Source organism: Bacillus rossius, chromosome 2 (genome assembly GCF_032445375.1).
Source record: "Bacillus rossius redtenbacheri isolate Brsri chromosome 2, Brsri_v3, whole genome shotgun sequence".
Classification (NCBI taxonomy): domain Eukaryota; kingdom Metazoa; phylum Arthropoda; class Insecta; order Phasmatodea; family Bacillidae; genus Bacillus; species Bacillus rossius.
Genome location: NC_086331.1, coordinates 16902521 through 16930490, shown reverse-complemented (window position 1 = coordinate 16930490; position 27970 = coordinate 16902521). Strand labels below are relative to the sequence as shown.

Here is a 27970-nt window from a genome sequence, read left to right as displayed (position 1 = left end):
GTAGAAAACTGCGAATTGAAGGATCTAACATGTATTTGTTTTTCTTCCGACGAATGTTAGGTGGAAGATATGTCCGGCGTCGAAGAGATTGATTCCGACGAAGAAACCCTGGCATGCGATGCAGAAGTGGGGGCCATAATGGCGAGAGAAGGAGAACATTCAGGTGAACGAGACACATTATTCACTTCTTGCAAGTACTGGTATTCTGAATGTAAACAAAGTCAATTATTTAAAAAAAAATTCAAATGACAAACTAATACTGATAAATCTCTACCACAAAACTAAGCGAGCCTAGTCACAACTAAACACCTTCACATCGTCCATATGTGCGTGGTTGTTAAGATGGTACTTACGATTAATTTCTCCCAGACGGGGGAATTTTATCGGACAACTTCAGGGACGTAATATTATAACGGTACTAAACGTTCGTCTGGCTCAAATAATTATTTGGACTTAGGCTCTTATAACTCACGATAGATGCTTTAGAAAAAAAAAGTAGATAGTTTTTAATGTTATTCTTCGATGTGAAACGAAATTTTATTAACTTATCTTCCATAAAACAAAAATGACCAAATATTTACTAAGGTTTGTTTTACTTTGAGGTATAAATATGTAGATTAATTTTTTCAGGGGAAAAAAATTGAGCCTGTCTATAACGTTTCTCACTTACAGAATTTCAACTGAATGAGGTTTGCAATATTTTTGTAAGACAGGATTTGCTTTCTTGAACGATAATCAGATCCTTTGCTATGAACACAGAACCTAGTGTCGAGCTATATGTATGTTTTCTGAAATGCGCTTACAACATTATATGCATACTATGAGAAAACTTCCATAGACAGTGAAATGGGATTTGTTTAAAAATATGTTTAAATTCTTCTCAACATAATTATTGCTTTTACTTTCATGCTATTAAAAAAAATTGACACTGTGTTACATTTTGAAGTAGGTAGTACAAATCTATGACAGCAAATTATTCGCATTGAGGATGAAAATAATTGTCATTTAGTTAACTATGAGAAATTTTCACAAAATCACCCATAATAATTTCGTATTTATAATACATTTATATATTTTTATCCCTGCTTGGATGTATTGATACACCTTCGAATGACTCGCAATTTTCAAAGCAATAAATTATATTTTGTGTTTAGTTTTTAACAGTTTCAAAATAATGCGAACTTTATCGTGTATTTGAAAGAGAACTTATGTGCACCTTACACACAACACTTTTTACCAATAGTAAAACGCTCCAAGCAAAATAAAATAAAAGTTCATTTTAAAATTTATAATGTTAGTAGACGATTTGGTGGTGTCTTTGAACTTTACCTTCTGAAATTTTCACTGGTTGGGATTCATTAAGTTACAGCACAAAAATAGCAATAAGAAGGTAGTAAAATCTGTTTAGCTTCTTAGAAACCATGTCTTCGAAACGATTTTTTTTATGGAGCAACAAGTACTGAAGGACAATGAACAATTAGGTGTCATGCTATAATACATTAATTATTTAAATACAATAGCACAATTGGCACCGTCAGAAATTAATTTTTGGCGTGGAGAATAATATCCGACAAACGAAGCTCTTTACTGTTGGACACCTTCCAGAAGTTTCATTTTCGCGTTTATTGATCGTAAATACGGATATCCCTGAAACAAGCTCCATAAATATTACCCATTTGTGTCAAGTGGTTTAGAAGTTTTTTTTTTATTTTTCAGTTTAAGATCTAAAATTGTTACATATTTCGCCAACCCTTTGTGTTGTAGTTTATCAAAACTAACATGAAAAATTCCATGCACGTAACATTTTTAAGAATATTATTTGTTGTTTAGGAGAACAATATACTTCGAACGAGAACTGTAAACCACTCACATAAAAATTGGTATCGGTAGCCATCAGTTCAGCTCAACCAAAGTATCTGAAAATATCAAACTTTTTTTTTAATTAATCTAATTGATCCGTCTAATTTTGCTTTTCAATAACACCTAACGTCTGTCGTTTTTAACTTCAGCTTGTGTATTTCAGCTTTGGACGAATTGCTGACGGTTTTTGATGTGAGAACGTTTAATAAATCGATGAACGCCGGCTGAACGCACGAAAAAGTGTGCCGTTACTCACATTGTCCCGTTACGCTGTGTCCCGTTACGCTCATTGTACGCTTTCGCCGCATCTATCTTCCACTCGATTGGAACAACCATCGATTTGACTTTTTCGAGGCACATTTTACTTGAAACACTCCCATTCGTTTCCTACTTTTCCTATCAACGTCCTATCCTTAACAGAATAACACAGATTGGAAGAAGTTAAATAGCAAACATGTACAAAAGTTATAGTTAAAATAATCTCTTCGTTATAGTAATAAACATATTTAAGAGTAGTATGTAAATGGGGCTCCTGAAACAGGCGCCGGCGCGTGGAGCCGGAGCTGGTGTCCGCCATCTTGGATTGTGACGTCACGGCGGCCATTTTTGACTCAAAATTACTTAAAAATGACTCAAAATGTCTCAAAAATTCCCGTTTTCGAGGGAAAAATTCCCGTTTTAGTCCATAAAAATACCAGAGACTATAAATGTCCCCATAGTGGCTTAAATTCCCCATGGTCAAGCCACTCTAAGCCGCATGATGTGGGGAGCTTTGATCGTGACTTTGGTGGCCATATTGGATTCTGGATTATTGCTCATTTTGAAACGGTCGCCATCTTTAACTTTTTTATTTATTATCCGATTTTAATGAAATTTTTTTTAAAATTTATAAAAAAAATTAACTTATTAGAATACGGATTGATGAGATCGATTCCTGTCCATGGTTCGAAACCGGTAAGAGCAAAAAATAAAAAAAACATCAGATGCTCCCTCCGCGGAAGCTACCTAGACTGACTTACCACCAATAGCAAGGTACCTATATATCGTCAGCTGGTATGACATCATGTCCACCATCTTGTCTTCGTCCGCTGGAGACCACCATATTGTTTTCGTCTGCTAGAGTGTGCAGGCGACATGTTAGTATAATGTTATGTTCACCATACCTTTAACCTCGACTGTTGGCATTGAACTTTGACTGTGACCTTGAAATTTGACCTTGACCTTGAACTTTGACATTGACCTTGAAATTTGACCTTGACCTTTAAATTTGACCTGGCCTTGACCTTTGACCTTGTCCTTGAAATTTCACCTTGACCTTGAAAATTCACCTTGACCTTGAACCTTTGACCTTGACCTTTAATTTTGACCTTGACCTTGAAATTTGACTTTGACCTTGACCTTGAAATTTGACTTTGGCCTAGACGACCATCATGGATCCGAAATTTTGGTGTTCAGTACATGCTACCAGGAGCTACCACCTGCTAGTGGTCATTGCCACCATCTTGTTTTCGTCTGCTGGTGGCCTCCATCTTGTGAGTACTAGTCTTACCATCATTACCAACATTACCTTCATGCTAGTTTTATTCTAACCCGCTAGAGTACGTAATCATTTATTATTACTGAGGTGCCCGGCATCTTAAAATTCAAAATAACTAACGCACAAAATAGGGTATAATACCAAAATTCATCAAAAAATTAACTTAATAGAATTCTGATTGATTATATCGATTCCCGTCCTTGGTTCGAAACCAGTGAGGGCAAAAAATAAAAAAAAAAAACATCAGATCCTTCCTCCACAGAAGCCACCTACCGACTGAATAAATATTGGAGCCAATGAATATTGGAGCCATTGGCTATAGGAACCAAAAGACTGTTGGAGCCTTTTGGAGCCTGTTGGAGCATTTGGAGCAATTTGAGCCAATTGATATTGGAGCCCATGAATATTGGAGCTAATGAATATTGGAGCCAATGAATATTGGAGCCAATGACTATTGGAGCCAATGAATATTGGAGCCAATGAATATTGGAGCCAATGAATATTGGAGCCAATGACTATTGGAGCCAATGATAAATGAGTTGCCTTTTCGTTAGTGGTGCTACCTTTTCGTTGTCGGTGCTTCCAATTGAGTTGCCTTTTCGTTGTCGGTGCTGCCTTTTAGTTGTCGGTGCTTCCAAATGAGCTGCCTTTTTGTTGGCGGTGCTGCCTTTTCGCTGTCGGTGCTGCCTTTACGTTGTTGGTGCTTCCAATTGAGTTGCCTTTTCAATGGCGGTGCTGCCTTTTAGTTGTCGGTGCTTCCAAATGTGCTGCCTTTTTGTTGTCGGTGCTACCTTTTCGTTGTCGGTGCTTCCAAATGCTGTGCCTGTTCGTTGGTGGTGCTGCCTTTTCGTTGTCGGTGCTTCCCTTTTGTTGATTGCGCCTAGTACCAAATGTAGTGATTGAATCGTTACTAGTTTAAAACCTCTTGGTGTTACTAAAATATTTTTCAAGGTCACTTGGTCCTTTAGTATGTATAAAAAATGTCACGATGGATTAATTGAATATAATTAGATAACGACGAAGGTCATGCGGACCTGAAATATCTAGCCTATACGTCTGATAATGACATGACTCGGTCTCATGGACTGAAGACAATTGATCTATATGTGTTGCTTTGTACATGAACGGCTTATAGGTTATTCAGATTATTGAAAAATTAGACTTTCATGTAATGCATAGTGGTACTGTATTAATTCTTTGGTAAGGAATATTGACTTAAGTTGTTTTTCGTAGAGCGAATGTTTAATAAACTCCGCGAAAGGTAATGGAAAACTGAATCTAAAATTTATTAAATATTTAGTTACAACTGTCACTGGTCAGGAATCGAACCGTGGAAATAATAATTGATTTTTTCGGTGACTTGGAATTTTCCCCGCATTTCTAGCTAAATAATTACATGATTTCAAGATGGCGGCCAAATTTCAATATGGCGGGCACCTCAGTAATACATTATTACTGCACTGTAGCAGGTTATAATAAAACTAGCATTGATTTTCATCAAGGTCAAAGTTAAAGATCAAGGTCAAGGTCATATTTTAAGGCCAAGGTCAGAGGTCAGGGTCAAAAGTCAAGGTCAAAGTTCAAGGTCAAGGTCAAAGTTCAAGGTCAAAGTTCAAGGTAAATGACAAAGTTTAATGCCAACAGTCGAGGTTAAAGGTATGGTGAACAGAACTTTATACTAACATGACGCCAGCACACTCGAGCAGACTACAACAAGATGGCGGTCTTCTGCGTACGAAGACAAGATGGCGGACATGACGTCATACCAGCTGATGGTAAATTCCTTGTTATTGGTGGTGGTAGGTCAGTCTGTAGGTGGCTTCTGTGGAGGAAGGATCTGATGTTTTTATTTTTATTTTTTGCCCTCACTGGTTTCGAACCAAGGACGGGAATCGATATAATCAATCAGAATTCTATTAAGTTAATTTTTTGATGAATTTTGGTATTATACCCTATTTTGTGCGTTAGTTATTTTGAATTTTAAGATGCCGGGCACCTCAGTAATAATAAATGATTACGTACTCTAGCGGGTTAGAATAAAACTAGCATGAAGGTAATGTTGGTAATGATGGTAAGACTAGTACTCACAAGATGGAGGCCACCAGCAGACGAAAACAAGATGGTGGCAATGACCACTAGCAGGTGGTAGCTCCTGGTAGCATGTACTGAACACCAAAATTTCGGATCCATGATGGTCGTCTAGGCCAAAGTCAAATTTCAAGGTCAAGGTCAAATTTCCAGGTCAAGGTCAAATTTAAAGGTCAAGGTCAAAGTTCAAGGTCAAGGTGACTTTTCAAGGTCAAGGTGAAATTTCAGGGTCAAGGTCAAATTCTAAGGACAATGCCAAAGGTCAAGGCCAAGGTCAAATTTCAAGGTCAAAGTTCAAGGTCAAGGTCAAATTTCAAGGTCACAGTCAAAGTTCAATGCCAACAGTCGAGGTTAAAGGTATGGTGAACATAACATTATACTAACATGTCGCCTGCACACTCTAGCAGACGAAAACAATATGGTGGTCTCCAGCGGACGAAGACAAGATGGCGGACATGATGTCATACCAGCTGACGATATATACCTTTCTATTGGTGGTAAGTCAGTCTAGGTAGCTTACGTGGAGGAAGCATCTGATGTTTTTTTTATTTTTTGCTCTTACCGGTTTTAAACCATGGACAGGAATCGATCTCATCAATCCGTATTCTAATAAGTTAATTTTTTTTATAAATAAAAAAAATTTCATTAAAAACGGATAATAAATAAAAAAGTTAAAGATGGCGACCGTAACAAAATGAGCAATGATCCAGAATCCAATATGGCCACCAAGGTCACGATCAAAGCTCCCCACATCATGCGGCTTAGAGCGGCTTGACCATGGGGAATTTAAGCCACTATGGGGACATTTCTAGTCTCTGGTATTTTTATGGACTAAAACGGGAATTTTTCCCTCGAAAACGGGAAATTTTTCCTCGAAAACGGGAATTTTTGAGACATTTTGAGTCATTTTTGAGGAATTTTGAGTCAAAAATTGCCGCCGTGACGTCACAATCCAAGATGGCGGACACCAGCTCCAGTTTCACGCGCCGGCGCCTGTTTCAGGAGCCCCATTTACATACTACTTTTAAGAATTAATGAGTGCAAATAAAAGTAAATGTATCAATTAAATTGTAGATTTCATTTCACTCCTTCTTTCTATCCATACAAAATAGTGATAATTAAATAAAAATGATTCAATTTTATTTATAAAAGTATGTAATAATTTATCAATGTTTTGTTATGATGTTGTCACAAACTATCGTCCGTAAACCGACTTTACAGACAACCAATTTTTTTTTTAATTATTCTAATTGATCCGTCTATATTTGCTTTTAAATAACACCTGACGTCTGTCGTTTTAACTCCAGCTTGTTTATTACGCCGTTTAACTCTTTGCTTTGGACGAATGGCAGACGGTTTTTTTGCAATGAATAGAGACCTGCAAAATTCACGGATTCATTCGGTGATAGGCTAGAATTCAAACACATACACCTCTTAGATAATTTTGCTATTGGCTTACTGTTCATCTGGACGAATCTCAACCAGTTCTAAACCCGCAACCAAAGAAGGATCGAATCACAGACAAACCAGCTGAGACGACTTACAAGTCGGCAGCCAATGAACTTGCGTTATTTGCCCGAGTGTACAGGGGTATGTGGAGTCTATCCTGAAGGCCATCCGAAACCGCGAATTTTGCAGGTCTCTAGTAATGAAGTCAGACTGGGTTCAGAAGCGTACGACCGCCTGCGTTCTCTCCAACAGGTCCCGAGGTGAAGCGAGACGTGACCAATCCTCTGGCCGAGGACCCCATGTTCCTGGCGCTCGACGACGTAGAAGAGGTGGGTGCAGCGATGCTTTCTGCAGTGTCGCAACCGGCGTGCGGATTCGTCCATTTCCACGTACAAGCCACTAGCATCATCCACTGAGCACGCGATGCCCCAAGAACCCACATGCCACACTGTTAAAAATGATCACATTCAATTTAAGAAGAAGGCCGGTTACAAATTACCCAAACAAGTTCGAAAATTCACGGATATCTTCTTAAATTTACCGACACTTAGTTCACTTACTTTGAACATGAAACAAAACAAAAAAATTCTCCGTGTATTAACAAAACATTGAAAAGTCTGCAACAAGAACGCTATTATTTTGTCCACGTGAGTTATTTAATTTTTTTTTGGAACTAAACATAAAACTGGGAAATTGAAATACGGCGTAGTTTGTACGAATATTCTGTTATTTGCAATTACGAACAACTCTTAATTTGAGTTAAATACTTCCTTAAAACGTTAATTCACTGTAGTAGTATTATATATTGGCCGGAGCTGGCCCAAGTTCCAGGCTAGAGGATTGAAGATAAGGTCAATGACCGACCATCATGATGTTACGGCGGCCATTTCGAATAACTGTGAACCTGACCTAATCAGCTATCTTGAATTACGTCATCTTGAAATCAAAAATCCCACTCCACGGACATAGCACTTTTCGTTATGCCCGCCATCTTGGACGTGTATGACATCATCGTTTCACTTTCATTACGTCCATCTTGAATCCTAATGTCACGCCCGACATCTTGGATCTGATGTCACAATCACTTTTTTCGATTCTGACATCATGTTCGCCACATTTTTTTTTCTTTTGCTGAAGGCCGCCATCTTGGTATTTTTCTATTCTGCTGGAAAGCCGCCGTCTTGGATACCGAAATATTTGTTTCTGATGTTTGTTCATATAGAGCGCCAACACCGTTCTGACTTAAGCACATAAGGTTGAATTGATATTACCTGCCAATGTTAAAGTGTCCTTAGCGACCTATTATTAAAATTTTTCATACAGAATACATTGGAACCGCAGTGATTCGAACCAATAACAGCTCGAACCTCTGGGTTATAAAACATACCCATTTAACTGCATGGCCATCGAGACATTTACCGGACCGAGAATTAATTAAGGCATATAAAAAATAACGCACATATTCAAACTTGTAAATTTTTTTTTAATTCGAAGGAATAATAGCATCACCTGTTCGAGACCGAGCCGCCGTGTTTATTTTCTATACTTGCTACCAGGAGCGCAAGTTAAAATACATCGCCTGCTACAGGGCACTGCCGCCATCTTGCTTTCAGTAATACATGGAAGGAGCACTAGTGTCACGTAGTACTTATGCCATCTGCTAGATACGCTGACGCCATATTGGTTTAGTTTTTACCTGCTAGAGTGCAGTAGTGTACCGTGGCATCCACCATCATGTCGGCTGTATTGGATGCCATCTTTAAATTCTGTAATCTTTATAGTAGGGGAGCCCAATAGGGGATTTTGGGATTCACTCGAGCGTGGCAGATGAACTCAGTGAGGATACCTTGCATCCTGTTGAGTACATCCACCATACATAAGTCCTTTATATAGGAATGTGCGTCTAGGGCAGCCCATCAGAATAGTAAAAAAAATAAATAAATAAATAGTCGTCAGAAATACTCAAGCGCGTCAGATTAAGGCAAGGTGGGTTACTAGCTGAAAAGTATGAATTTTAATAATCTGACGATTTGAGCGTAACATAAGGAAGTGGGAAGGTCACAGAATTGCAAAAAAAAAAAAAAAAAAGTCTTCTTGACATTCGCGAGCACGGTTGAATTTTTATTTTCATTTTGAAGGAAACAATGCAAGAATAACAGAAAAAAATATATAATCTGCTGATTTCCACAAGCCGAAGTAACAAAAATAGTCTACAGAGTTTAGTGCGTGCAGCTGGGATAAATCATGTAGCTAATCCCCCCTCCGCTTCTCTCTTTCCCTTTCACTTTTCCCCAGTCTCTGAATCTCTTACACCTGGTTCGTTGGTAATCAACTACCAGAAGCGTATGAAGATGTCATAACACATTATTCTAAGAGATACTTATAATTTAGGTATATTTGTTTTCAATACTTTAATAACATGCTTTTCATTGAATAAATAAAATATTGTTAAGTGTTATAACGATTTCTTGTTACAGATATGAAAATCGCAGTTACTGTCGACGACACAACTGAATAAGTAGTTTTGCAGTACGACGATAATTCCTCGGATGTCGATGAAGATTCGGAAAAAAAATCAATAGTTACATATTATTTTAAATTTATTTCTGAATAAATTATATTTCTAAATATCTACATAATTTTTCGTCCTTTTATTTGTCACGTTTCATGGTTATTGAAAACAAAAAATAATTAATTTTTTTTTTCTAGCTGTCAGATTAAGAACTACCCTCCAAATAATCGCCAGATTTAAGGCTAGCACGACCGGGACTTCAAGATGAACCGTCTGTACAAAAATTTGACACACTCGAGTATTTCAATATGGCGATTAGATTTGCATTTTCGAAAATTGGCTCTGAACTTGCGTCACTTCCGAATCGTCAGTATTTTATTTTGAATGGTAGCATTGATAGGGTTCACTTAACATCACTTAACATCCCCTCTGAGTATCTTACGCGCTCAAATATGTATGTACATATATATATATCCAATTTTCCAATCTTCCGGATGGCCCCCCCCCCCCCCCCCAACCCCCTAGCAAGCCGGCAGATGAATATAGTTTTGATATCAGAGACACGTTGGGGCACCTAAACTATCAATATCTGACACGCTCAAGTTTTTCAATGTGTTGGATTTTTTTTTTTTACATTTTTGAAAACCCATAGCATTGAATATATATAATGTATAGAAGTCGCGAGCCCAGGTTAAATTTTCTGTCCGGTTTCTCAGAAGAATTGTTGTAGTTCCAAGCTCCACCGCTGCGATCGCTTTCATCGCTGGGTATCGGCCGTATACGCCCCTGGTGGTATTTGGCAGAACTTGGTTAACCAGCCCAGTCGTGACATCATCCTTCACACTCCCCCCCCCCCCCACACACACCCAACCTTTCGAAAATCCAAGACCAACGATTCAAATTACCCGGCAGGTCTTATCAGAATCTTTAGGCGACCTTGAAGAGGAGCTTCCTTTACCGTCGTTTGAGAATGATGAAATCCCAAAAGAAGCTAGCCACGGAAATCACTGAATGATGGGATTCTGTACCCGAGTGAAGTGAAAATTAGCTATTAAAACTTTGTATTGGGCCAATAGTCAGTGTCCCGTTCAAAATATGGTTTTATTTTAAAAGTAAAATACTTATTTTAACTATATTTCGCGTTTGTACAAATTTACTTTTAGATATTGGCAAGGAAAATCAGCATACCTTAAACAACCTTCTCTTATTCAACGTTATCTATTAAGTAGTAAAAGGAGTAGATATTATTAAAAAAAAAAAAAAAAAAACGGAACTCAATAAATAAGTATTGGCAAGATATATATAAATTCAATAATAAAATATGCATATTAAAATTTTTTGTATTTAACTTTTTTCGGTAATAAAAATTCAGGATGATTTTGGTTTAATTGGTTTACGTATATTGCAATATTTTCTCAATCACATAGAAAATGGAAAAGAGTACATCAGTGAAAATTCAAAAATTTAGTTTAAGTAATACTAGCCATTCCAAAAAATCAACATGCGAGATAAGAAATTTGGTAACTGCTCTACATTTCAAATAAAAATGCATTGGTTTCATGAATACTGAAATGTATGCGTAATAAGGCATATTATGTTATTATCCTAAGCATGACTATAACTAAAAAAATTACAGTAATTTAAAACGATGGCAGTCTTAACATACAATAAGTGCGCGAGTCTTAGTTTATATTTTAATTGGCTTCTTCGTCAGATGGAAAAGAGTTAAGATTTCATCAAGGAAAAATATATTCTCAAAGTCACTAAACCGGGAGATAGAAAATAAGGTAGGTACTTAATTTTAAATAAAAGTTAAAATAGGCTTACGCTAAACCAATTAAAAATAAGTCGTAAAAATATTTTTATTTATTAAATATGTTCTATACTTGACAGTTCTTTGTGTATAATTCTTCAAAAATCTTTGGAATTTAATACATACTTTTCTTAAAATGGTAGAATATCAGCAATACCCGGAAATTACGTGAGCAAAGCCACGGGTTATTAGATATACTTTTACTATAAAATAAAAACAACTATACATTTGTAGTTCACGAATGTGATATTTTGTTTATTGCTTCACAACATTCATTTGCCAGTCTCAAATTTCATCGTACCACTTGTCAGAAATGTCACCAAAAATAAGAGATTTTTTTTGACGAATTTCAATTACGAGGAAACCTTTCGCAAGATTTTTTTCTTCGCAGTAGTCACTGGGACACCATTAATTGAAATCCACTAAGATAATAAAATTGTATGTATAATGATTTGTTTTTGTATATTTATATAACTTCCCAACCAATTTTTAATGATTTTCATGTGAGTAAAAACTTGTTAAGCAATTTAATTAAGTGTGTCATAATTCTTCTGATTAGATGGAAATATTAACTTTTCATCCGTGATATACGATGATAAAATATATTTATTATTGCAAAATAATATTCACTGTTCAAATGCAAATTTAAATAGATTATTCATACATGTTTCCTGCTAATTAATGGTTTAACATAATAATTTTTAGTATAAAATCCTTTTTCTTTTGTGTTAAAATAGGTTGCTAAAATGAGAAATTATAAATATATCACTTACTAAGTCCGTTTACAGATTTACACAAAACAGCAATGTAGATAATCTTTTTTGGTAGTTTCTAATTTTCTGCCCTGAATAACATGAATTTGGTTGAATTCATACCAAAGTGAATTTTTTCAACAACTTAAATTGATGTCATAAATAAATATTTATTTTATAATAAAAATCCACAAACTGTTTTTAAAATATAATATTTTTCACGCCAGATGAAATAATAAACAAAAAATAGCTCTTTTATGTTGTCTGTGTTTAAATAATTGTATTATATTTCATGGAAATAATATTTACCTTTCGGTTATTAAAAGAAAATACATTTGTATTCAAAATACTTGCGCATCGTTTTTACGAGCATAACTTGTGTATCTAACCTCAAAGCAAGGAATATAAAGAGTGGCAACTCAATGCTATAACAAAAACTCTTATTTTCTTTAGAGATCAGGAAATGTGCGTTATTTATAAGCAACTTAACATAGTAAATCGTTAACTTTTCAGATCTATGTTGGCAAAATTGATTTTTTTAGTGGTCATTCGTTACTGGGAATATTCACCATATAACGTTTAAGATTATTTATTTTGAATTACGAAACAACCAAAACATTATGTAAAAATGCTTCATCTTATGTTAAAAAAAATTATAAACTGCATAGCCACAAAGTATGACATCATACCATTAGTTTCAGTTACTAATAACATTACGTGCACGCGTTTGAACAGTCATCGCAGCCATAGTTGTTTCATAGCTACCAAAATCATTCAACGTTGTCAAGAATTATTCCAAATTATGTTTTGCCATTTTACTCAATGCGCCACTCCGTTAACACAACATTTTATAAATTCTGAACTACGAATGTCAGTATTTTTTTTTACGTTATTACGTTTAAGAAATTTCTGTAGTTTTCTTATAATTAAAACTTAAATTTTGATGTTGGCATCTTTTAACCGCACTTTTTTTTTTCCGGTGGTCGTACTCCTCCAATTCAGTTGCGCCCGCCCGTATCTAAGCGCTCGGATTTCAACAAAAGGCACCGCCTCTCGATAGAGTGAGACAGAGAATTACGCGCATGACCTTGAAAAAAGCGACGCTACAGCGCTCTGGCGTGGAAGCTGGTAACTACGAGCACCCTCTTGTGGAAAGAAGAGCTGTCTAGCGGCGGAGCTAACAACTACCACAGTTTTGGATCCGAAAATTGGAATAATAAATCCTATCCCCTCGCGACTTCTATAAGTTATATATATTCAATGCCCATAGATAGGGGAATGCAGATTTCGCGAAAAGATTTCGGGACTAGATGAAAATTAAAACACTGTAGCATCGTCTGTGTTTCGTGATTGGGTGAGTTTCTCCCAGGTACATATCGAATTGTAACACCACCAATCACAGTTATTCAGTGCGGAAGTAAACGCATCCTGAGTGGCTCGATCAAATAAGCAACGACTTTTCTCGCAGACGGCCGCCAATCACAAGGAAGAAACCACAGGTGCGGGTATACCTTGTTGCAGTCTGATACGTGTTCAGATCTTTTCGCGAAAAACGCCTGCCCTTACCCATAGACATTTCACCCCACCGCTGAAAAAAAAAAACATTGTATAACCTTTTATTCTTCCTGTCATCTAATCTTCAAAATCCGAGAGGTCTCCACGACGCTCGAGCAAATCTCTATTTAGCCTCATTGGCTACCCTACTATTGCTAGAATTTCTGGAAACATTACAAATATCATCAAAAAATTCGCTCATTAAAATAGTGATTGATTCGATCGATTCCTGTCCTCGGTTCGATACCTGTACGATGGGAAAATGTGTTTTCTAGGTAAAAAAAAAAAACACTTATTAAATAACCGGTGGTCAAAATCCTAAAAGTGGCTTAAATTCCTTATCTACTAGTCTCCAGTAAGCCAATGACTTCATAGACCACCAATTTTTAAATTCTGTAAAATTTAAGCTAGAAATTCGGAAAATGTTCCAAAAATCAACGAAAAGTGCAACAATCTATAATCTGATATGGCGGCCTTAACGAAAAGTGCAAGATTTTGGAATCCAATATGGTGACTGTACAAAAATACGTGATGTGGGATATCGGGGAAGGCGCCAGCAGTGCTGAGAAAGTCTCAGGGCTCAGGACACAGCCAACTGTCTTGTCTGGTCAGCTGAGCGAGGTACAGGGCTGAGGCGGTGACTGTGCTGGGTTGGTGGCCCCAGCCGCTGGTCGTTGCCGAAGCTCTAATACCTTACCGATCAACAACAGGGAGCGATCCCTCACAGTTCTGTTTATTTAAAATCTCTGGAATGTTTAATTAAATAGAACTGGAATGTTACTCCCACCCTACCCTATTAGGGGGCATATGTGGGAGGGGAACGCGAGAACGCCGGTCGTAAGGTCGGAATAATCTGTACGAAAATGCAACGATGACGTCATACTTGTCCAAGATGGCGGGCATAACGAAAAGTGCAATAATCGGAAAGTGGAACGTTAGCTTTCAATCCGGTAAACTCAATTTGGTGGTTGAGGTGAAGGTCAAGGTCACTGTCAACCAAGATTGCCTTCGTGACGTCATGACTGTCGGTCATTGACCCCATCCTCAATCCTCGTGCCTGTAACCTGGGCCAGCTCCGGCCAATATATACTACTCACAGTTATTTCTAAAGCAACTCATGTTAAGTATGTTTAAGTTTTGGTTGTTATGCGTAACCATATGCCTATAATTAGCCTTTGGCAATGAAATCACCTTGCATATCGCAGCACAGTCCGTCTTAATAAGTAATATCTTACAATGGAAGCAATTTTTTTTTCAGAGGCTTACGTAAAATTTTATCAAATTAAAATATGATATTTTAACAACTGAGTTAGAAATATTCTAAAAGTATTAGAATTAATCATGGTACAATAGCAAAAGCGATGCAAACTTGAATATAGCTTAAAGTAAACTGGTCAGAAAAATTTGCGTAAATTTAGAACTATATATTTGTTGTCAAATGTGGACATAAATAATCTCATGATATGGCCAGTGGTTATTTGACTTTTATAATATGGTTCAACCAAATTTCGCTTTTCAAATATCTCGAAAGTGTTAAATGCGAACTTTTCAATATAAATTAGCTGAAATAACTGAATTTTTTTTATTTTACAAAAGATAAACTTAGGATAGATAAGTCGGCCCGGGAACTGGGTAGAAGTTGTGGAATTTGAGCCGAGGAGCAGGCCGTTATCTTGAATTTTAAGTTCACGGTGGCCATCTTACCTTGACCGCTACCAGTGGCGTAGCGTGCCATCTCGGCGCCTGGGGCGGGAGACCCATTTTGCCGCCCCCATTCTATAGGTGCTTACTTAAAATTAAATTTCACATGCAGTGAGGTACCTTTTATTGAAGTTAAAATAGGATGAGCGGTTTTACAAGCGGATTCTACGGGCCTTATGAGCAGCGAAGTCAGAAATAACTTTGTCAAAATCAATATTAGCAGCCAATTCTTGTTCAATCGACAATATAGCCAAGTTTGATAGTCTAGCGGAGCTCATAGTAGATCTGAGGTAATTTTTTATTAGCTTCAACTTCGAAAAACTTTTCTCACAACTTGCAACACTAATCGCCAAAGTCAAATACATACGAATCAAGATGACTATATTTGGAACCGAAATTCCGAGATTCAGTTTTTGAATGAACTGGAGGAGCTCCAGTGGTCCATTACCACTTATATCTTCCTCTGATTCAGAACAGGCAACAACAACAAACTGCTAAAGACGCTTCCACTCCATCTGAAACTCGTCCTTGTCGATGTCTTCTAATACATGGGAAAGATCACACTCGAACTTGCTGTCCAAAAGTTTCGCTGGCATCAAAAATCCGAACTTGTCCGATATTTCTTGAATTTGCTGGAATCGAGTCGTCATTTCTTGAATGATCTTGTCGAATGATGCGGTAATCTCTCGACGGATTTCCTGTTCGTGAGACAAAGCTGCATCTTCAGAAGATTCATCGCCATGCATGCGTTTTTTCCTGCGAATTCTTCTCGTTTTCAGTTCGATTCCGAGTTTTTCGCAGAGAGTCTTAGCAAAGTCAATTGCTTCTTGCACGAAATGGTCTCTACTTTCCACTAAGAGGGTTTTCAAAGCGCAGAGTTTCTGAGCACACTTATCCACACTTAGTCCTCGTTGCTGCAGGTAAATCTGTGCGTCATCTACTTCAGGTAGCACTGCAGCCCAAAAGCCAAGAAAAGTTAGGAAGTTAAATGACTGCATGGCTGTCAGGAGAAGACTGGCTCTCGATCTTGTTTCGGAAGTTTGAGATGAATCTGTTAATTGTTCCAGTACCTCAAGAACTACCTCAAACTTATTTTTAAGCATCTTGACAGCTACATGTCTAGCGCTCCAGCGCGTTTCAGTGACTCGTTTTAATGCTTGACCTGTGACGGCAACCAAAGCGTTCCATCGAACAGTTGATGCGGAAAAGAAGGCAAACAGCTTCTCCAGAGTTCCAAAAAATGTCACGGAATCCACTGATTCAGAAGCAGCGTGTACCCCAGCCAAGTTTAGTGAGTGGTTTGTGCATGCAACGAATATAGCTTTCGGATTCGGTGCTTTAATCCGGGCTTGAACTCCATTGTGGATCCCTGACATTGTGGCAGCATTGTCATAAGCCTGTCCTCTCAGATTCTGTATGTCCAGTCCATCTAATGTTATCTTCGCGATTATATCGTTGCTGAGATCTTCTGCATTTTTTCCTTTTGGTTCGAAGAAGTCAATGAAAGATTCTACCACGGCGACTTTTTCTCCTTCGATATGTACGTATTGCAGAACTTGGCTCATTTGGTCATTGTGGGAGATGACTGGTGTGCTGTCGAAGATTACGCAATAATATTTAGCTTCTTGAATACGACGGATGATGGTGGATCGAACTTGCTGTCCCAGTAAGTTTATAAATTCATTCTGGGTTTCTGGAGATAGATACGAAACTGAGACTCTTGCTCCCAGCTTTATCTTTGTCAGGTGTTCCATTAGAAGAGGGTCGTATTTAGCTAGGAGGTGCACTAACTCCAGAAAGTTCCCGCGATTGCCACTATCATCTCCTCGAATGTCTTCTCGATGTCCTCTGAAGGCCAGATTCTGTTTGGCTAAGAACTGGATAATATTCAGCAACCTGTACAGTACATCCCTCCACTTCTTCTCCTCACTTTCGAAAACTTCTTGTTGTTTCTGATCGATGGTTGCTTTACAGTTCAGGCGAACTTCCAACTCCTTCCATTTCAAGAAGCTCTGTTCATGGCCCAGGCTATTTTCATGGTCTCCTATTCTTGGATTTAGCTTCCACCATTTGTTGGATCCTTCTTCAGATGCGAAGTTAGAGCCGGAATTGCCAAACAGCTTGCAAGAAAAACAATACAAGGATTGCTTCAAAGGCGAGTACACCATCCATGTTCGAAGAACCTTTTCGCCGTTAGATAATGGTTTGTAGAACCACTCTTTGGTTAGTTTTCGGGTACCGCCTTTCGTTGAAGTCCCTGAGCGAACAACATCGGCAAATTTGGAATCGATGTGCTGTACTGAGTCAGATCCGCGACATACTAGAAGCGTTCTTACTTCGTCGGTCATAGGAGAAGGCCAGCAACCTACATCGTCGAGATTCACATCTTTGATTTCGGCAGGAGCAGAAGGCACGATTTCAATTATGTCTTCTTTGGCAACATTCACTTTTTCTGCAGGCTTATGACTAGATGCTTGAGGTACTTTTAATGAGTCGACTTCGTCTTGACCCTGCTCTGTGGTGGGACCAGAACTACTTCCAACTGCGACGGCAGGTACGTCTTCTTCTTGTACCTGTAAAATAAGTTATGTATTCCCATGAATATTGGCCGGAGGACACGTTCGAATTTCAAATAAGTATTTTATCTATCACAAAACAAAAGTGGTTTTGGTGACGGCGCGGTTTGCCGGGCTTATAGGAAAATTTACAAACAAAATTGATTTTGTATGGCAGCTACCTTTTTTATAGTTTCCCGGTAAAAACTGACTGAGTAAGCCATGTTATAGATGTTATTAAAAGATAAAATGACGAGAAATTTGAGAAAAATCGTTGGCGCCATTTTTGAGCTAAATGAAAAATTATGTTTTCTTTGTATGACAGGTACCATAAATAATCAAGATATCCAAAAACAAAAAAAAAATATTCCTAGACTACTACTAGATTTACAAAACATCCCCTATTGAAGTTTTAAATTCAAGTAGCAGGACAAAATTCAGTCGTAAACTTAAAAAGATGTACCTTAACTCAATGTAATTTATGTTAATATACTCCATACTTTTTAAACAATAATCAATGTTCAAACAGCTATTAGAGCAATTTTAAGTGTATTATAAAATAAGATTTAATGTACGAGTGTGACTCCGTACTCGCAGACAAACCTAGGTGAATAGGTTTTGCGAGACTAATGTAAGAAATATTGTAACTTTTGTAAACAATAAATAAATAATAATAATAATAATAATATAGGAGTTTTACTGTGTCCCGGTTTGCGGAAGTTGTTTGGTTTGCCTTGGGTTAAGGTCAAACTTTACAGTACAATGCGTAGTACTAAATTCAATGAGTGCGAAAGAGAGCCATCGACACGGGCCGACGCGTGAAACAAAAGATTTTGTATGAGTAATTAACATAATAAGGAGTGCCGCTCAACTCGGCTCGCGCGCGCCGGGCGGCGCGGCGTGATGCGATGTTGCCGTTCGTATGTAAACAAACAAACGTTATAAAGAGCTCTGTCAGTGATTTCGCAGTTTTTCTTTTAAATAAATATTAAAAAATAGTTGGTGCGCAAAATTTTAGATAAAAATGGAACATTATAGTGTGTCTGACACATGTAATGGATGAATCATAGATCAGATCTCAACCCGCTTCACCGGCGACCCGCCCCCGCGGGTTGCCGCCCGGGGCGGGCCGCCCCCTCCGCCCCACTCACGCTACGCCACTGACCGCTACCTTAATCTTGTCCCCGGCCGCCATTTTGAGTGACCTTGAACTTAAAAATTTGCAAAACATCAATTACTTTGGCTTAAAATTTCCCGTTTTTAGGAAAACATTTTACACCAAAAACTCTCCAAAAAAATTTTAACAAAAAACTTTCCAAATATTATTTAGTAATTCGAAAATTCCCATTTCGATAAAAATTAAAAAATATTTTTTTATAAATGCGAATTTTAGGATTTTTTATTTGCTTTTGGAGAATTTTTGATGTAAAACTTTTCCTAAAATCGGGAAATGTAATCACATTGGCGAATATAGGTTAATTTTAGCGATTTTTGGCAAATTTTGAAGATCACAATTACCCAAAATGGCCACCGTGACGCCACAATCCAAGATGGTGGCTGGATCCAATGGCACCACAGCGTGAACACTGTTTCTGGACACCCATATCTATGGTACTTTATGGTACTTAAAAAAAACCTTGAAAAATATTATTCTCAACAACAATATAATATCACTTAGTATTACTCAGCAATGCCATTTATACAATTAAATGACAAAACAACACAGACCGGAGTTTTTGGCTTTTATTTCTTTTTCAAGTATTTAAGAAACCTAACTTTTAGTATTTATTAGAAAATTGATTAAAATAGAAACAAATTAATAAACATGAATTAACAGAATTATTACTCACTTCAAAATAACAGCTCAGGATATCAATAATTATGGATAAATCAATATCGATTGACAATAAATGCCACTCGCTGTTGAAATACACCATAAGGATAAATTGTTAGTAGCTATCAAAGTTAGGATTGATTACAATAAATTAATTGTTAATTTAATTTAATATTATGTATAGGTTAGATTTGATAGATCATTCTTAGACTGCTTTTATAGTTCTGCAAATATCACCTTACAACTGAGTTATAGTGCAACAGATTATGCCAATAGGCTGCATATACATACTGCAATGCATTCATAAACATCGTTAACGTTCTGCCGTCGAATGAATGAACTATGAGTGACATGTCCGTCGCTCCGCGACGCGAAAACTAAACGATATTCCTCACAGTAATTCTTTGCATTATAACCATATTACCACTAAGTGAAAATAAAAATCATTGATATTCCACGCTTGGAATATGTTTAAACTTTTTAAAAATAGCGTATTCTTAGTTGGACTTAACAAAATTACACGCTTGTGGGCTCATAATTATAATACGGCGTATGATTTAGTTAATGAAATATAAATACGTGACCAATAATTACCATGTCAAACTAAAGCGTGATTAGCATTATACCAGTAAATAATATTTAGTTACACAGCTAAAACAATACTCATATATCACTGTTTAAAAATATTGATTTACACAAGTAAATAAAACAATACGTACTTGAAAGAACACCATTTTCTTACGAATATGGCCCAAGGCACCGTGCAAAACAATAAGCTGAAACCCCATTATGTTGTCTTCTGCCCAAATACTCCCTTACTAGATGCCAGCAAGTCGGCTGGCGTCAGGCAGTTTGTGTAGGACTTTGTAAAATACAACATTTATATTTTAATCTATATAACTTTAATCACGAAATGCACAGCTCTTAGCTATACCTAATCGTTTTTGTTTCATGTATTCTATAGCAACATATTGTACAATTTAAACAAATTTATTGTTGTTTAAAATTTAGTGGCATCATTACAAACGCTTTTTTTTAATGCTTACACATATATTTTACTGGCTAAAGTATTTTAAATTTAAAAAAAATAGCTAATCTCTGAAATCTTAGTGATTTATCGCATCTTAGCGTTTAGTTCATCAAATGTGCTTACTCAGTCCTGTTACTGTTTGATAAGGAACATCTGATGAATAACAATGCGAGCTCGCCCACGGCTTCTTGGTACGAAGACTTTATCGAAGGGGCCGAGCTTCGAATGATGATGGTCGAAACCGAAGCCAGCGCAGGTCCAAGTACAAGTATGTTTCAGATGTTCCGTTTTTTGTTTTCTTGGGTGGTCTTCTCGGTCTATCTTCTCGGCCTATCTTCTCGGGCTGTCTTCTTGGGCTGTCTTCTCGGGGCGTAAATATTTAAATTTCGAGGGAAAAAAATAGTTTCTCTTTTTCTTTGATGTGGCGCTCGGCTAAGCGATATTACGCTTGTACATAACCACTAACAAAATTTCCCACCGTAAATTAACACAGTGTAAAGGTATCCATGTATGTTCATTAACTAACGGAATTTTCATTAACTAACAGGCATATTCATGAAATAATAGGTATCCTCATTAACTGACGGGTATTATCTTTAACTAACATGTTTCTTCATTAACTAACAGTTTATCTTCATTAATTAATGGGTATATTTAAAGAATAATGGGGAATCAATTTTTTTTTAATTTCCTTCTATGAATCATCTTCGTATCTCAACAAAACCCTCAAGAAATGTGTAAGTCCACAGAACACGCACACTTCGTTGCATGCGCTTGGCTATTCTGTGTATAAAGGAACGCAGAACTGGGAATTTGAAAACCAGTGTAGGATTCTACCCGGATCCAGTTACACGTAAGTATGAAGAGACCTTTGTTTATTTGAGTCGCTTTCTTCGTTGAAAAGTTCGTTGGTTAACTGTAATTTCTAACAGTGTATAACCATGAAGGACACCTAAAAGGTCGATTGATATCAGGCGCTTTTTGGAACCCAGCCCGTTGGGTAAACTGTGTTTAACCTGCCACGTGACAAAATTTACTCGATCATGGTGGGTTAACGATTAATAGAGACCTGCAAAATTCGCGGATTCATTCGGTGATAGGCTAGAATTCAAACACATACACCTCTTAGATAATTTTGCTATTGGCTTACTGTTCATCTGGACGAATCTCAACCAGTTATAAACCCTCAACCAAAGAAGGATCGAATCACAGACAAACCAGCTGAGACGACTTACAAGTCGGCAGCCAATGAACTTGCGTTATTGGCCCGTGTGTACAGGGGTATGTGCAGTCTATCCTGAAGGCCATCCAAAACCGCGAATTTTGCAGGTCTCTAACGATTAATTATTTAGTTTCTGAACGAGTAGACGTATTCATTATCTTTGAAAGATTTGTGCAATGGGAGTGCATGACTTGATGTAAGCTTTTGGACATACGCCATTGCTAAGCTAGACGTATTTACAAATGACAGCAATAAAAAAATAGCGAATTTTTATTTGAAAAATTTCTTGGCTTCTGAGTTAAGGCTTTTTCCGTGGAAATGATGGCGAGCTCGACGTTTCGGCAACCCTTGATGCAGCCATCGTCAAGGGTGATGTGCAAATTTAGTGCCAGTGTGGATCAAAAATCTTTCGGCACAAGTTTGTAAGCATATATTGAAAAAGAAATTGTTGGTTTCTCTTTTCTCAAAAAAAAAAAAAAAAAAAAAACCAAAAACCACGTCCCCAAAATCAGCTGGGCTAGGATTATTAAAAATTGTAAAATAAAAAAAATTGCAACAACCTGCAACCACCATTAAGGGCGTAGTCCATCCCTCACGCGGTACCAGGCAAAACAAAGCTAAATGTGAAAAGCAGAGTGAAATAAATATGGCTTTCTTATGGCAGGTTTGTACAGAAAAGAAATAAATTATTAAAACAATTTCACCGTTCTATAATATATTCGTTAACAGGTGATCAAATACTGTGGACAAAATTTGTTATCAATGACCTCATGTAATATTAAAATGTTAAAATATATTCTTACTAAAATAAGCATTCAAAGTCTCCAATATATGACTTTTCTAAACTTGAATAAGGTTTTTTTTGCCCATCCGAAATAAATATTACAGGCGCAGGGGAACCACTATATAATACTTTGGCCTTCCACAATTTTTTCTTCCTGTAATTAGGTACTTTCCTTCAACAACACAACACTGAGTGATGCCACGTGGTTAGTTTCAGAATGTGTGTATGAATCAAATAGGCTATGGGTATGTAGATACCCGTATAAATGTAGAAACTGCTTTTTAATCTTGTTAATTTTGTCAAGTGGTACATAGTTGGCGTAACTAGCCAAGATGGTTACTCCAATTGTTTATATATATATATATATTTTTTTTAATTTTTAATTACGTCCCTTATAATAATGTTCAGCTTGTTTTTTTTCAGGTTTCACATCTAGAAACCGTATCCATGGAACACAATTTCCATATAAGCAAACCTCTAATATATAAAAGTCAAATAAGTGGGTTGGAAATTTTCCTATCTCCTAGCTTAATTAAAGTTTAACTAACCCTTTTTTTGTATTTTAATGTAACATATCCGCGTGAGTTTCATTTTACAATAAGCAGTCATTGATGTGTGGTTACAACCAGTAGTAATGTTGGATACAAAAAAAATTATGGTTTTAGGTCAGTTATACAAAATTTAGGTATCTTCAGAGCTTCAAGAGGTTTGCTAACCAGACTGGCTGTAGACTCTAGTGAAGTTCTTGACTGTACTTTTTCCAGGAGCAGAAGCGACCGCGGAAACGCCGTCGCCTCATTTAGAAGACACTTATCTTCAGAGGCAAATCGAGGTGAGTAGACGCTTTTTTCCCGTTCACTCTAAAGCCAATCCTTTTCATACGAGTTCCTTTGTAAATTAATGCTTTCACCTATTCAAACGAAAAAAAAAAATAGATTCACAGTTTATATTCATACGTCAACATTTAAAGTATTAATAGAGCATAACGGGGCCCTATTCGTATTTTAATTCACGCTGGATCTAAGTGTAGATTTTTGAGAATATATTTGGCTGCTCACTTTAGCTGCCACGTTGAAGTGTCAGTATCACTTGAATCCACCGAATTTAAAAATGGGCTTGGCATCGAATTGTTGTCTTTTAAAACGTGCCAACTTAAGAATTGATGTTTAATATCACAATCTTTTGACACACTAGGCTTCGTTTAAAAAACAACTTTAAATTGAAACTTGTTAATCGTAGGGATTAATTTGTTTGCCGCAAAATATAAAACTTTCATATTATGCAGTGTTTTGACGAATGGACCACATTTCCCTAATAAACTATAACAGTTTCCTATTAAGCTATAACATAACCCAAAGATAAATTTGTTTTGCTTAAATAAACAAGCTAATTAAGTCAAATCGAGCGATCTTGCACTAATGACTGGCTATTTTACCCTGACGCTGAATAAAATGTCAATTTTTTCGGGTCTTTGTCTGGGCTGAAAGATAGCATATTTTTTATACCAGGATATTTTATAGTCGGTACTATATTTTTTCGATAAATGTTTTAATTGCTTATTGGCAAACTAGCTGATGCACTTGTGCTTCGATATTGCAGTTTACAAGCAGAACATTGTTAATTAACACGCCCATTCTCGTGGGTACGACAATGCCGTGCGTCACTGAGGAAATAAATAATATTAATTTTAAAAATTAAGTTATGGAATAAAAAGACATAAAAAATACGCCACATAGGATTCAACAGTTTTGAAAGACTTAGAATTTTTATTTATTTAATCAATTCTGTGATCATGAGATGGCAAATATGATTACGGATACAGAAAGGCTGGCTTAATCTCCGAAAGTGAATAAAGCGTTAACAATTTAATAGCTTTTTTTTGGTATTATCGGTAAAATGTGGTCAAAAATTGTTAAAAACTAAATTTATTCTGAAAAAAAAAAATTCTTTGAGATGAAAAACGTGTGCATCTACGTGTTAAATTGTAGGGCTCTAGGCCTCGACTTCTCCGTGCTATGCTAAATATAGACAAACAGACACACTACCTAATTTATGAAAATAGATAGCTAAAAGTGAATGATGCTTTATAAAAGGTAACATGTACCCATCGTAAATATATGTACTGCGTACATACTATATGTTCTCCTAAAGAAATTGTGACACGGTTAATATCCAGCACAGAGAATAATGCGGTGCTAGCTATTTATTAGCTAACTTAAGTTTATCAATACGATAAAAACACAAACACAAATTTATAAATCTATATTTAAGCTTAAAACGATTAACGGTTTAGCATAAAATGGGTGCGTGGCAGTCACACACGTTAAAAGGGAAACTTCACAGATATAAAGATAGTAAATTTGTAGAATACAAAAATATTTATTTCAAACACGTGTACACGTGCGTAAGTATACAAGCGTACGTGTACAGCTATGAGAAGGTTTAAGAATGTCTACAAGTTTTTGAGTGCGGAAGTATAGGACTGAGCAAGTATTAGATTGAGCAAGTATGCGAGTACGCAAGTATGCAATTGTGTCTTAATACAGACTTGCAATCGAGCGCGTCTGCTGGAGTTGGTTTTTTAAGGAAGTAATTTCTTAGCGATTAAATTACACAAATTCGCTTCGCATTTTTCGTTACTCTCTGGACGTTACACTTTCGTTAGTCTGTGATGATGTTATCGCTTTGACTTAACCTACCGGATGTAAAATTTATTTCTGCAACTACTACATAGAAACGTAATCGTAAAAATAAGCATTTTTATACTTGCAGTTAAAAACTATCTTGATTTATATTACAGTCTTTTAAATGTTATTTCTAAAACTCACGTCAACAAAGAAATCGTTCACATTTTTCTCATTCCGTGGAATGGATTCAATTTGGGTGACCTTTCATAAACGCCCTGTATCAGAATATTTCTCCACGCATTGAATGCAACCAAATAGAGGCTGTACGATGTGTCTTCAAGTAATCACTTTGTGCGAATAGTTAGTTGTACCTGGTAATAATATACTCGAAGTAATTAAAGTCTCTTCATCCGGACAAGCATCGACAAGGCAGGTTTTCCACACTATGAAGCCTCGTGAGTCGACTTTGTCACTGTGATTGATTTTACAGGGACGTGTGGAACCAATGTTACTGAAACCGTTCAAATCGGTTCACAATTCAAATGCTGACATCTTCTCGGAACTCAGACAGAAAAAAAAATTAAAGGTCTTTAGTATGACTTTCTGTAAGTAGCGATAACCTACCAAAGTCAGACAAAACTGGCTTCAACCAAATAATTTGTAACTGTTTAAATGGAATATTTCAAAAACTTTTAATAAAATTTCGTTGACAAGAGTCATTTTAATTTTTATTTATAACTATTATTTTTACACCTACACATAATTTTATATTTGAAAGATTTAACTATTGCTCTAATTTAAATATCAAGTGATTCATGATAAATAAAATATTTATATTTTAATTGTAATTATTTCAAACGGTATATTTATTGAAATCAACCGACTGTACACATGACTCCTCCGCACCGAGTACGACACACGAGTGCCGGCCGCCACTTGCTACGTCACACCACAGTGTTGCCATTCGGGTAGTTAACGCGCTACTTACTCAGTAGTTCCGGCACTAACGCGCCACTGTCGGCGCATCGGCGGCCTGGTAACTAAATAGTTTAGTTTTCTTTCTAACCTTAATTCTTTGCTTAAATATGCTGCACGTAAACACAAACCTATTTATAAACACATTAAAAATTATATTGAAAGTCTATACAAATATATATATATATATATATATATATATATATATATATATATATATAATCACAAAGACTACTAAGACTGTCTTGTATTTTTTTTTAACCTAAATTATTTGCTTAAACATGCTGCACGTAAACACAAACTTATTTATAAACATAATTAAAATTATATTGAAAGTCTATACAAATATATGTAATCACAAACACTACTAAGACTGTCTTGTATTTTTTCTAACCTAAATTATTTGCTTGAACATGCTGCACGTAAACACAAAATTATTTATAAACATTATTAAAATTATATTGAAAGTCTATACAAATATATATAATCACAAACATTACTCAGACTGTGTTGTACCAAAATAAAGCTACAATGACCTACTGCGCTGTTTAAATAAAATTGATGGTGTCTAAATTTCTCATTAAAATAAAGTATGTTATAATAAATAAATAACTTGGATACCATATCAAAGGAATATAAATTAACACCAATAAAAAACTAATGGCCAAGACACGGGCTGCATTTGTTTAGCACTAAAATGTGCTGAGTGCTGTGTTTCTATAGTTGGATTGTTCTTTCATCTGTGGTTCCATGATACAAGACTTCTGGCATTCTTACATATTCTTATACATATATAAAGAAGTGTATGGTTGTGAATTACAGGATGACAAATTCTAGTTTGCTATCTTGCTTACATATCTGGTTTGTTTGTTAACGAATCTTAGTGATTTTTGGATATATATGGTTCTAAATAATATACTTCTTGAAGTTAGGTTTTTCCTGTACTATATTTCTAAATTATTTGTTTAAATTACTTACATTTTCTTGTTTGTAATTTTCAAGAGAATAATTTTTTTTTCTAGACTGTTTCTGCATTAAATTAGTCTGAACTGTGAGTTTCAGCCATTCGACTGTTTCACAATCTCCATTTTAATTAACAATTTCTAAAGAGTTGTTTCAGTAGCATTTTGGGTTTTGTTATATATGTGGTTCTTAATTTTATTTTGTATTTTTATTTTGCTCGTACGATTGTTCTTACGTAGGTAGTTAGATTTTGCGAGTTTTATTTGTTGTTATCCTAGTCTTGTCATGTTTCTAACATATGTTTTACTTCGTGTTCTTGTTCTAGGCTGAATTTGTCGTCCGATTGTTCATTCTGACGCAATTGATCTCATTTTTAATAGTATATAGGCCTAATAGAAAGTGATTATTGTCTCTTGTAAAACTTTCAATTTTTAATTATTTTTACTTCTTTTACTTCTTTTAAAATGAAACTTTTTAAATATAATTGTTTTTATGTCTAAAGTGACTGGGTGTGGAGATAGATACAATTGTCTTCCGAAAGTGAATTTGAGGTTTCAAACAATATTTTAATTGCATGGTGTTTTGAAATGATTGTGCTTGTTTTATGAAAATCAACTTGTAAACCAAGGGGTATTTTTTCTTCTAATATCTGTACTTTTAGTAAGTTTAAATAAATAAATTTAAAAATTCCCAGTTATTTTATATAAATATTTT

The 27970-nt window shown here is 36.1% G+C and overlaps 1 protein-coding gene across 2 annotated transcripts; it reads left to right on the top strand.

The window, feature by feature from the left end:
* The first annotated feature begins 60 nt into the window (after positions 1 to 60).
* On the top strand, positions 61 to 27945 carry LOC134529914 (uncharacterized). Of its 2 annotated transcripts, XM_063364471.1 has the most exons (5): positions 67 to 163; positions 7187 to 7263; positions 20833 to 20953; positions 23456 to 23523; positions 27582 to 27945. In XM_063364471.1, exons 1-5 carry the CDS (start codon positions 70 to 72, stop codon positions 27657 to 27659), a joined length of 438 nt encoding a protein of 145 aa, XP_063220541.1. In that variant the 5' UTR covers positions 67 to 69; the 3' UTR covers positions 27660 to 27945. The 2 variants fall into 2 exon arrangements, 1 of the variants encoding a protein (XP_063220541.1); XR_010074741.1 differs by lacking the exon at positions 20833 to 20953 and having other exon boundaries at positions 61 to 163.
* The last annotated feature ends 25 nt before the right edge of the window (positions 27946 to 27970 follow it).